A 13,471-nucleotide genomic window follows, 5' to 3' on the forward strand; every position below is an offset into this window, starting at 1 on the left:
ACATGTAGCTTGATGTCCCACCCAGTCACATTATCCTGACACCAGGCCGACCAGTCGTAACACTGATCTCTTAAAATGCTGAACTCCTAGCGAGGCAGGTGTTACTACCATTCTTATTAGTCTTTGGTATGACTTGGTGGGGTTTGAACCCATGACCTTCCACATCTGAGGTAGATACTAACCATTGGGCCACCATAGTGGTGATTTTAAGTTGTAAACAAGTGTTTGCTGCATTTGAGTTCAAGGCCAGTCTTGTTTGTAGATAGTTTTTTCAGAACATTCTTTTATGTCATAGGTCAAGTGAAAATGTATTAATTGTGAGTAGGTAAACAAATAATTCATTCCTGTTTTAGATCAGTTGGTGAGAATCGATTGAATTTACAGTTGTATTGTTAAAATCAGATACAGTTTAAGAGGAATTATTTATTTTTAAATAATCATTGGATAAATGCTTAGGGACGTTTTTGATTAACACATTACTTTGGATTTTTATGAATTCATTCTAAGACATTCAAGATTACATCATTGGTATATCAGGAAATTCAAGACTGTTGAATTCATTTAGAACATTCTATATTTTAGGCTTGTGATATGACATTTAGGACTCTTTGGAATTTAATTCATAATACTAGAAGTGTCAATTGAAGTCTCACTTTGTATTTCAGAGAAATAAAGTGTTTGTTGAATTTTAATTAAATTGTTTGCTTCTCTTACTTTTACACATTTTAAGTGGTAGCAAGAGATCTAGCATCATGTAATATAATATTGTAGCCATAAGGTTGATTAGTTTCATTCAACTGATTGTCTCACCCTCTTTAAATTATCATCAATATCATTATTATTATTATTACAGAAAGGATCTTATTGTGCCCCAGGGAACAAGGATGAAGTGAGTGAATTAGATAGAAGACATCGCTGGGAAGAGGGAAATCCTGATTACTTGGGTGAAGATAGATTTTCTGTTGTTAGAAGGAAACTTAACCAGACAATGAATAGGGATACTCACCTACCTTCCTAGTCAATCACATCAGTTATTTTTAGTAGTGGTAGTGATAAAAATAAAACAAATGTGACTAATGTTTGGTGATAATATATTAGTTTTTAATTTGGACTGCTCTGGTGGCCTAAGTGGATAGAGCCTGGAAGTGGGATCAGCTGTTCACTTACATGTCCCCATCATTTAAGATTGATTCTGTATCTTCTCCAGACAGACTTTCACTTCTACTGCTCAGCTCCACCTGATATCCCCTCATTGGCATGAATGATCATGGTTCACTGACCTCCTTAACCAACCCCAATGATTACCTCAGTAGAAGAACATGTCGCAACACAGAATGTCTCCTTACAACAGCCCATAGATTCTCCACCATCACACTTTACTTGTCTGCAGTGATCTATCCACCATGCAGAGTGTTTGAGCAAGGCTGCCATATGCATCGTCAAGGCCAGGAGATGGTCTGCCTCTTCTAAGGTCTATGATACCAAGTGGAGAATCTTTTATGATCAGTTCACTAGGAAATGCATCAATCCTATCTGTCCCTCTCATGCTGTAGAAGCAGATGTCTTATTCCTACTTTTTGGGCAAATAGCATTCTTGGTGTCCCTTATAATCAGTGATAGGGCAGCCCTTTCCAATGAACATTATTGGTGTCCCTTATCATCAGTAATATGGCGTCCCTTTCCAAAGAGCATTCTTGGTGTCCCTTATCATCATTAATAGGGCAGCCCTTTCCAATGAACATTATTGGTGTCCCTTATCATCAGTAATAGGGCATCCCTTTCCAATGAACATTATTGGTGTCCCTTATCATCAGTAATAGGGCATCCCTTTCCAAAGAGCATTCTTGGTGTCCCTTATCATCATTAATAGGGCAGCCTTTTCCAAAGAGCATTCTTGGTGTCCCTTATCATCAGCAATAGGGCATCCCTTTCCAAAGAGCATTCTTGGTGTCCCTTATCATCATTAATAGGGCAGCCCTTTCCAAAGAGCATTCTTGGTGTCCCTTATCATCATTAATAGGGCAGCCCTTTCCAAAGAGCATTCTTGGTATCCCTTATCATCAGCAATAGGGCAGCCATTTCCAAAGAGCATTCTTGGTATCCCTTATAATCAGTGATAGGGCAGCCCTTTCCAAAGAGCATTCTTGGTGTCCCTTATAATCAGTGATAGGGCAGCCATTTTCAAAGAGCGTTCTTGGTGTCCCTTATCAGTAATAGGGCAGCCCTTTTCAAAACGAAATATTTTTCTAGGATGAACCATTGGTTCAGAACATCATTTAAGAGATCTCAAGTATTAACAGATCTCAAGTATTCTGAGTTGCAGATCTTAGTGTCTTACTTAGGCTGTGTTGGAATATCTCTTAAGTTTTGTGGGTCATGTTAAAACCCCTAATAACCATTGAAGAGAAGCTACATTTGCTAATCTTATGCTTAAAACTGTTTGCTTTAGCTTCTTTGAAGAGAAAAAGCAAGCTCTATACCATTTCTGTTGAGGAGCAGTGTTTATGGTTTCCTGGTTGTTAAATTTCTCTGCTGTCCTCTGTGCCACACGGTCACCCCAAACAGTTGAGCTGTTTCTGAAGCTGCCACAGTGCTATGCGGCTGATGGATATGTGGACCGGACCCCCATTTATGTTCACTGTACTATATGCTTTATGCAACATAATGGATTAGTGTATATATCACTCAGTAAATTTACCTGCACAAAAATAATGTTTTGTTGTTCTGGCATACATTCAGTTTAATGAGTGGAAGCTCAAACTGCCATTTTTTCTTGCACAGTATCTTGCCTTTCGCCATGTTGTTACCATATGATTGACACAGACGCATTCTCCTTATGTGTCCCCTGCCCATGTGAATGGCATGACGCTGGGAGCGCATGCCCCTTTCTTAAATTATGCATATGCATCTTGCAGTATTTCATGACACACATCTCTTTGTTCTTCCAAGTAGCAGCCACTTGCACACATTGTGTGTCCTCTTTTTGTTGGTATATACAATGCAAGACATCACTAAAAAAATTAGATGGGGCCAGCCTGTGGTGGGGTCTCTGCCAGCCTGGCAACAATGGATTGGACCCTCTTTTGGCCCCTATTGGGGTAACCTGCTATAATAAATATTCATTTGCAGTGGAAGAAGTATGATCTTTAAGACATCTGTTTTCTGCAGTGCATTTAGTACACTTTCAGGCTTACACCTATAGAAACCAACACCATACTCGTGACTGTCAACATTAACATGATCACAATCACACTGACATTAAATATGAAACAAACATCAAGTTTTTGTCCTTAAAATCAACTAGATGGTAAAACATATATTTAATTTGATACATTTTTTGCTGCATTCAATAGTTCTGTAGGGGATTCGAAGGTAATTCAGGTGTCATTAGTGTTCATCTTTGCACTTACTAGAGACTTGATGGTAATGTTGTTAAGCTTTCCAGCTGGATTCATGACAACCATAATGTTAGCTTTGTCAAAACTGTATCTGATGCATTTGTCCATGATATATGCATGTTTTGCTTTACATAACACAAATCAACTGTGCAAACACTGTGCTTATTATTATTTTTTCAATCAGTCTATTTCAAGGCCAAAATCATCCTGTAAACCATGGGTCAATTAATATTATTTTAACAAGATTAAGATAAATAATAATAAAGAGAACTAATATGTTTAATTCAGCATGTCGAATATGCTACACATAGGTAGTGCTTCCATTTTGATGGATGTAGTACACTTGTGTCAGTATGTTGTTTGCAATATGAGCAAAGAATTAAATGTTCACTCTTGCTGTCATGCAGTTTTTAAATATTTTTTTGCTGGGGTTTGCTGATATCCTGTTGCATCCTGAATAACACTCTTCAAAATTTAATTACACTTGAATACTCTTTCTGTAACTGAGATAATCATGTTCTGCATTTTATATATGGAGTAAAGACCCGATTTGAAAGAAATATTGCCGCTGATCACAAACTTTATTAAAGTTGGCTTCGACATTCTTATTCACTACACTGATGTGTAATAGCATTAGCGTTCATCACAATGTCTCTTTGATGTCAAAAAATAACTTAGACAAACTGCATTGTTCTACTTTTTGTGCTTTACCTATGCAAATTAGCTCAGTGTGACACAATATATCACCCTAGCTACTTTCTACCAATTAAGTAAGCTCTGAATGGTGCTTGTTTTTTTATGATGGCATTACCTTTTATTTGCCTCAATATCAGCTGTCTTCCCCTGGGATAGGTTTAGCTACACTTTGAGCAGGATTGTTTTTTGTTCATACATACTAGCAGATTACAGGCATATATTGCAATGGCCCAGAAATATAATTTTTGTTTTGTTGTTTAAATAACTTTGAGGTTAAGATCCAAGAAAATTGTGTTTTTTCGAAACAGTACCTGGTTAGTGGTGAATGGAGTCCAAAATCATGTTTTTCATGTGACATGCTCAGGGCGTGTTATTGCAGGTGTGTATCTACTCATTTTAGTGTTTCTTATATGGAAGTCGTAGATTCTCATTAGTAACCTTTTTTCTCTCCTTGGAGATAACATTATTTGACCGGTAATGTGCTAATGCAGGTAGTTAAATCCAATGAAATTTATAATTTTCAAGCAGGTATTTGGAGGTATCAAAAGTTGACATCTTTTGATCCAAACTTATAAAATATACATTTGCATTTCATATCGATAACTCCTATTAATCTAAAGTTTTGCACATGGACTTTCATTATATGCTGAACATTCTGAGAATTTCTCGGACACCTCCCTGGCATAAAACATCAGACCAACAATAATGAAGCAAATGTTACAGAATATATAAATACATTTTATTTTCAATTTGTTCAAGACGTACAAATAAAATTTTTAAAGGTTCAGATGTTAAGAATGCCCATAAGATTCCTTAAACTTTCCATTTAATTTTGAAAATCCATCCATCTGTATATGGGTTTTATGATGGTTTTAGCACTTCACTGATTTTCTTGTTTATCATGGCCTCTTTGGTATTCTGCCATTTCTTTTGGATCAGTTCTGTAAAAAAAAGTATTGGTTGAAAATGTAAAATGTGATGAATTAATAAAACAAACAGTATGCATATAACATGACTGTTATTGGCAACCTTCTATTTACAAATCATGTTTGGAATCCTTTAGTTCTGAAACAAGGTATTAAACCTGAAAACGCTATATTTCTATAATTGACTGTTCTTTGAATTTGGGACCATCATTCTAAAGTTTTTATAACAAATACAGTCAAGATTATATTCTGTCGCTGGCTCAGTGCCTAACAAGTTCAAACTAATGTATCATTATTTCACTGTATACTCCAGTGCTGTATTATTGTGGGCTCTATATGATCACGGCATATGGGATTTTCCGATTAATTTTGGATACACACCATCTACAGAGGTAAAGTTGTAGCTAATAAGGATACAATTTTTTTGTGTGCAGTTTCCTCTAAAATGTCAACATTTTTTATAAGTTTACAATGAAAAAAAATAAACATCACTTTTTTGTAAAGTGCATGCATTTATGTTGATCATACAAAACTCCAGTACCACTTCGGTTGCCTAGTGGTTAGAGCATCCACCCCAAATGCAGGAGGTCGTGGGTTCAAACCCCAGCAGAGTCATACCAAAGACTTATAAAAATGGTACTAACAGCTGCCTCACTAGGCACTCAGCTTTAAGAGGTTAGTGTTAGGACTGGTCGGCCTGGTGTCAGAATAATGTAACTGGGTGGGACATCATGCTACATGTCTGCGGCATGGTGCCCCAGTGCTCGACATCACTATAAACTGCCACAATGCAGACATCATAGTGATATGACTGGAAAATTGTTAAAGCTGTGTTAAATATCTAAATCACAATTAAATCTTACAAATATTGTGACATCACAAAACTTGGTTTTCAGTCATGCAGATACATCATTGACTATGTAGAAAAGGTTAGTGAATAGACAGCTATGAAGATGAATCATTTAAGTTCCATCGAGTTCTTCAACTTTTCCGCACTAATCTCGAGTACTGTGGCAGTTGATCATCAGACCAGATCCTGTCACCTTGCTGCCGGCTCATGATCATTGACATACGTGCACATGCTTTTCTAAAAGAGGAAAATAAATATGTGTAACTATTTAAAAGGTCTAATGTGTACATATGAGACTATTGTGTTATGAGTCTATGCTCTAAAATAAGTAACAGAAAAGAGTGAAAAGCAACAAACTTTGTGAAATTTATCAAATAATTTATTTCCCTAGAATACAAAGTGAAAATGAGAAAAAAACATACGGTATTGCAAATTTAATTCCAAAATAATCCAACAATTATAGACATATATCCTAATAATTTAAAATCCTGAATAAAATTCAGTAGAAGTCCAAATTAAATCCAAAACTGAAGGTGATGATCTGTATGTGGTAGTTTCTAGAGTGTTGATAGCAAACAGTCTTCTGTTGACTCACAGTAATATAATTCCAAGTTTAAATTCAGTATAAATTCCAGTGAATGTCTCTCTCCAAGAATTTTATCAGGGCATTTTTGTTCTTCCAGAGAAACTAATCACTTGAATTCAATAATTTGTAGAAATAAATATCAGCCAAATTGGACACAACATGTAATACAACTTGAAAATGCTAGATCTCAAAGCAATTGGGGGTTGGGTTGGCTTATACATGAATAAGCTTGATTATGTATGGTAAGAAACAAATAATGATATAAAAAATGCACACAGAAGAAAACCTAATGAAACTCGAGAATGGTAATCTCACCTCCAAATTACGTGTACATCTGATTTAAAGATCTGTCAGTAAATCACAGCCAAACAAGAGTTGAAATTTTAAAAAATTAACACTAACTTTGAAAAAATATGGTATTGTTGTCTGTTGTATTGTTATTCTTCCCTGCATCTTGACTGGTAGCCTTTATATTTTCAAGGAAGTGAAAAAATCCTCATTTGGTATGAAACACATTTTAATTTGATCAAACATTTCATAGAGTCTCTATTAAACTTATCTTCTTATTATCTAAGGTCAGTGCATTGGATACCAGTAGCTAAAAGTGAAAACTATCGAGAGACATCTATAGACTTTTAAGTCTATTTTAAACTTTGATTCTGACCAAGAATTTAATTGGTTCTGGAGAACAATTGATTTTGGCAGCTATATAACAAAGTGCATTTTTAAAGGTTCATTGTACATGCATTCTATCACGCTCATTTTGTGAAAAGTTTGATTGGCAAAGAGCTGTCTATATGCAGGGATATCTTTATAAGCAATTGACTCTGGGATTTGAGAGGAACCTAGCTGGCCATATGCAGGTATATTCTCGGATATATGTTTTTTAAGCTTTGTTCTGAGTGGTGACACGACCAGGAGGTATCCAGGTTAAGTGTGGTTCTGAGCAGGGACACAGTTTTTATAGAGATATCTCGGTTCCGAGCTTGAATATTTAATAAATGTAATTAAGAGTCTGTTTCTCACTCTAAAGCTGTTGTGGTTGAACACGAGGAACTTATTACGTCTGGTTTAATGAATGGTTCTTTGCAGGGATAGAGTTGGTTTTGGATGAAGGGATTTTCATACATCTCCAGTTTATAAATTAATCAGAATCAAAGTGGGTACATATCCAAATATATTTTTCAAAATCATGCTTCTGATGGAATATACAGATTATTCTGTGAAATTATACATCTACAGACATTTAAGTCTATTTGAAACTTTGGTTCTGAGTAAAAGAGTAAAAACATAATTGGTTCTAAGCAGGGACATAATTGGTTTGAGGTATGGGTATAAAGGTGTCGCATTTTCGTTCAGCAACAATTACAACGACAACAGCAATGACCAGATGCTTTTGAATTTTTTATTGTAAATAGATTTACACCTGCTGGCTTAGCAAGTATCAGGAATACAGATCGTATAGAGTTGGCACATATTGCTGGAAAATATAATGAAATATATAAATATTTAAAACCTGAACATGCTGTATTTACACTAAGAAGAAATTGGATTAAAGACATATATATGGTTAGTTATGGTCGTGATATGTATGACAATAAAGATGATCTTCAAGAATTTACGCAACTTGTAAACATAATAGATAAAATATAAGCCACATCAAGAAGAAGAAGAAAGAGAGGAAGATATTATTACTCAACTGATTGAACAACATCCTCCAAAAACTGGAAGTGAATTAGGAATTTTCCTGACAGTGTTCCTGCCGATGTTTACCGACTAGAAGTTCTGATTGGAGGAAAACATGTAGGAAATAATTCTCCAGAAATTATTAATGAAATATCTGATATTTTTCGAAGATTATTTTTAGATAATACTGTTTATCATTCTCTCATTAATGAAATTGTTGATGATAATTACATCGACTGAAAACAATTAATTAATCAACATATAATTTACAAAATGATTATACACAATGCTCAACATGGGCCTGTAGTAGTTAGGGTAGTAAACTCACGATTGCCAACGTACAAAGCAATTTACAGAGATGGATTTGGTGATATTGTTCAAGGTTTATTAAAGAGAATAGCTCAAAAAGCAAAACCGATTGCAAAACAATTTGGAATGAAAGCTATTGACACTATTTGCGATAACGGTATTAGTGCTGTTGGTAATGTTGCCGGTAAAGCATTTTCAGCAATCAAAGAAAGATTAGCTCAATTAGTACGAAGAAAACCATAGCCAGTAAAATTACCCAGTACTGAAATTATGTCTGCAAATATCAATAAAATAATAAATCAAGCTGCAAATTAAAAACTAACAGTGTTGGCTAATATACCCCAGCCAGAAAAAGAGAAAATATAATGACAAGTAAAATAGCAGGAAATGTTTAAGCGTATATCCGATCCAATCCAACGTTTAGTATGGATGCACCAGTTCTTAAAGGTGAATCTATATGCGATTATCAATATTATTCTTATGACGCAAAACAATCAGATCAACGTGGTCAAATTAAATTGAATTGAAATTCAAGATACAAGCATTTATGTTTTACCTGCTGAAGCGTTTATTAAAGTAGAAGGTAGAACTTTGCAAGATGATGGTACAGGAGTTGAAATTGGTTATATAGTTGATTTTTTTAACAATGGTATTATGAGGTTGTTTGAGAGCGCTACATACATGATTGATGGAATAAATATTGAAACAATTCAAAAAGACGATTTTCCTAGAACAATACTTGGTCTTGCAAGATATTCAGATAATTATACAAGATCAGCTGGCCCATCAACGATATTTGCTAAAGATACATCTAATAGTCCTGAACACGTCAGGGAAGTTGAGGGTAATGTAAGAGCCGCTGGAGGAGCAGCTGATGGACCAGCAATTGTATGAATCAACGCAAATTACAACGTAGGCTTTGCTACATGTCAATCAGTGTTAAATGATGAAGAAGCTTTTTCATGCGCAATTCCACTATCTCATATCTTTGGATTTTGTAGAAATTTCAGAAAAGTTATTTTTGGAGTACAGTTGTACTTGTAAGAAAAACTACTGACAATGATGCAATCTAGTGTCCGGCTGCTACTCACAATTGTATTGTAAGACAAACTAAACTTTCACTGTGGATGCCAGTAATGACTCCTACAGTTGCTGAAGAAGAAAAGGTAATTAGTTTTATGAATTCAGGTGGAAAATCATTGGTATCATGGTTGTTATTTACATGGAATATTGCAGCACAACAAGGAGTTTCTGCACCGAGGCATATATTTATCGCTTTACAAAATGCTAATGGACTAGATTTACAAGAATGTAGCCATATGGTATTTGACACCCTTGTAGTTAGTGAAGTTTTTTTATGACGGATAAATGGACATCAAGAACCATCTGAAGATAAATTGTTAAATTTTGACCGAAATCGTGTAGCAAGTGCATGTCATCGTTTAATGACATTTGTGGTAGGTGATCAAAATATAGATACTGGTTTACAAATATCACAGCGGGATTAATAAGACTGTTTTCGGTCTATTATTTTTCATTGGAGCATATAGATTTATTCAAACAATCTATTGTTGATATTCACTTTTGAGCTCGTGTAAACCCCATTGGTGCTAATTTTAGTGCGATTGCAGTTATAAAGCAATGTTACTTGAAGGCACTGGCGGGTGAATGAGGGTTACTGACTCACTGATAGAAAACATGAAACATTTTCAGTTGAAAATAACCTTTTACTTATAAAAATGTCTTATCATCATGCAGTTGTCAGTCTGGTCAGATTATAACCTTCAATCAAATTCAGCAAAGAACTGTGGAATAAAAAATATCACTAAGAAAAGATCTTCTCACAGGTGGTCAAAATATTTTATCTTTGTCAGAACGTCAACTAACAAAATTTCAATAGCGCCAAATAATCAAAAACAGGTGTTAAACTCAATCTTTCTGCTGGTTAAGTTAAAAACTAAATTAAAACTGATATATTTCCACTTCTCGCATCCATACCAGCATTAATAGCCGCTGCAGTCCCAGCTGTTGCAAAAGCAGCTACACTTGGTGCTGATGGAATTGTTGCTGGAATGGAATTAAAGAAAGCAACATGACAAGGATTTAAAAAAGGAAAGAGGTCTAATATTACCGGAACCCGTTATTGATATGAAAAAGATCCGAAACTTCCAGAAACAGCTCGTTAATTCATCCAATGTCAAATTTTGATTTACATGATGCTGCTAAAAATTAAATATTATAAATATCATAGGTGTTTTTATGTGTCCAATTACCAAAACAACCAAATAATATTGAAACAGACATTATTAATCTTGATAAAAGTTCCGGTCTTGGTACTCATTGGGTTGCATACTCAATTGATCCACGTGGAATTATTTTTTGTTGTTGATTCGTATGGGTTGCCTCGACCAAAAGAACTTATAAATTATGTAAACACAATTAAAACTCCAATTGCCAGTAATCAACATTACCAACACAAACAATAACCGATCTGCCAATTTGTGGCCGTGAAGTAATTCCTGTTCTCAACGCTGTGTCATCATCAAGATTACCACCTCATAAAGTCGTTCACGATTATACAGACATGTAGGTGTTGCTGACAAATTATTTATTCAGTGTCTGTTTTTATCGCTGAACCCGGATTATTATCAACTATAACAACACCAGTAGTGATGGCATCAGCAGTTGTAACAATTTGTTTCATCTGCAACAGAATTTGCTAGTCTGGTTTATATCATCGCAAAAATATGCAATTGTACAAACACAACATTACATGATATAATAAAATTACATGCAGCTACACTAGCATACTCCAAATTATCCTCATTATTATCACCAAGCCTTAGTGATGGAAAAATATCAGATTTTGAATTCACGAAGATGATTAAAATATACAAAGAAGTAATGACTGTGATATAATCCAAGCCTGATTTAATAATAATAATAATAATAATAATAATAATGATAATAATAATAAAATTAATAATGTCAACGTCGAACGAATTACTCCAGTAAATCGTAATTAATACAACTCCGTCAAGCACGTCAATGATATCGGTAAGCTCAACCAATCCTACATTTAATGTTAACTTTACAAAATGCAATTCCAGCGAAAGAAATAGCGCTAGCACAGTTACAAGTATATTACAGCTGGCCAAATATCAGATCAAAATCATTTGTCTGATTATCAGCAAATAATTCCCTTGTATTTGCAAATAAAAATAAAGATGATGGAACTTCCGATTGGCAAGTTGTCGGAATGCCTACAGGTGATGATCAAATCGAACAAATCCAACACTCTAGCCTTGTACCACTGTGCACATCTTACAGATATATGTTTCAGAAATTATAATAAAGTTACCTATGCTGGATTTTCTACAAACGATCCACGGCGTAAATTTATTTTCCATTTTCCAGAACACATAATATTAAATAATATATTTCTGCACTTGACAAAGTCAGATTTAAAACAAACGTGTTTAAGTATAACATAGATCTGAAACAACTACTGCATAACAAAACCGGTTAGTTTTTGTCAATGAGACGACATTATTTGGGGATACAATTATTGCAAAATTATATTACTTCACTGATGCTAATTATTACACAGATGGTTAAATTATTGTATATTTGTATACAATTAGTTTACGATGACAAAAAAGGATAATAAATAGTCGCGCTAGTTAGTCACGCAGTAACAAGTGGGAGAGAGCTCTGCTTGACAGAGGTATCTCCCTTAATCGCGCCAGTTAGTCACGCAGTAAGGGGGCGCTCACCAGTTATTATGTACTTATGAGAGAGTGACGAATGCAAGGTGAAGTTGTTTGCATTTAAAACATGCACAATGGACAGAATGTTGGCATACCTCAATGCTACATTAATGTAATGTGGATAATATTTCTTTGGATATTGTACTTTTGGAAATTGTACATGATCTAAGCACACTGCTATCTAAAATCAGCCTGAATTAGTCTGAAGTACACTATGCATAGCAGCTATTAAAATAGGGAAAAAGGAATTTTGTGAGACTAGTCAATACCAGCTTCTGAGAGTGCAATGAATGAATTACCCAATATATAAGTTGTGAAAGAGTTACGGGTTTTTTTTAAAATACAATTTACCTCTGAATTTCAGGAAGTCAAAATGACCAAGTGGAGCTAGCACTTTTTTGAACGGTGTACATCTGGAGTAAGGTGGCGCTCTAGAGTTTCGCATTTCGCATAGGATTAGAATTTTAAAGAAAGAAAAAATTCTCGGCTTTCCTCACTGGCTATTTAAAAAAGACCTTGTATATTTTGATATAATTCAAAGAACCTTTAATTCCCTTTATTTTGGTGTATAATTCATGGGTGTAATATGGGTTATAGAGTATATAGCTTAGTCAAATTCCTGGCTCAGAACCACACTATTCACACACCTTATGGCCATGTCCCCGCATAGAACCAAGTTAAAAGACAGACCTAAATTTATATCGCTCCATGGCCAACAATGTCCGGAAACACGAGGAATCGTTTACTAAAACAGTGTGCTAAAATGTCTGAACTTACAGAGAACCTATTAAAACGCTATAAGTTTAAATCACTATCCAAATCCAATTTTCCAGAACCAACTTTGTCCTGCACGAATGAATAATTTTTCCAGTAACAAGATTACATAGTCTTCCACTTGACTTCAGGTTACAATTAACATTTTCTATTTTAAAAAATTACATAATCACAAACCCCCATTGCCTAATGGAAAATATTATTCTAGAAAGTTCATGTTAACCAAATTAAATATTAGCTCTAATTAGAAAGTCTGTTATCAAAATTATAATAAACCATGTGACAATCAATCTAGCTAAAAAGAATGTCCTTGATTCAGCTAAAGATAATGATCCTCATTCTAAGAAAAAGAAATGTTTACCAGAACTGTCATTGAGTTTGGATGCGGTCAGCCACTTGATACAATATTACATTACCCACAACATTATTGCCCATAAAACAGATTTTATAACATTTATTAAATATTTTAGCTCAGA

The 13,471-nt window shown here is 34.6% G+C and overlaps 1 protein-coding gene across 7 annotated transcripts in view; it reads left to right on the plus strand.

Annotated features, from left to right (window-relative positions):
* The window catches only part of LOC149796109 (uncharacterized), an 89,913-nt gene extending 85,033 nt beyond the window's left edge, over positions 1-4,880 (plus strand). For all 7 annotated transcript variants that reach the window (XM_089966027.1, XM_089966031.1, XM_089966032.1 and 4 more), the window contains one exon: positions 854-4,880. In XM_089966027.1, the coding sequence (XP_089822153.1) occupies positions 854-1,018 (165 nt within the window). In that variant the 3' untranslated portion in view covers positions 1,019-4,880. The remainder of the gene's footprint in view (positions 1-853) is intronic.
* Positions 4,881-13,471: the final 8,591 nt, after the last annotated feature.

This window comes from Sinohyriopsis cumingii, chromosome 7, assembly GCF_028554795.1.
Source record: "Sinohyriopsis cumingii isolate HCF-2022 chromosome 7, ASM2855479v2, whole genome shotgun sequence".
NCBI lineage: Eukaryota > Metazoa > Mollusca > Bivalvia > Unionida > Unionidae > Sinohyriopsis > Sinohyriopsis cumingii.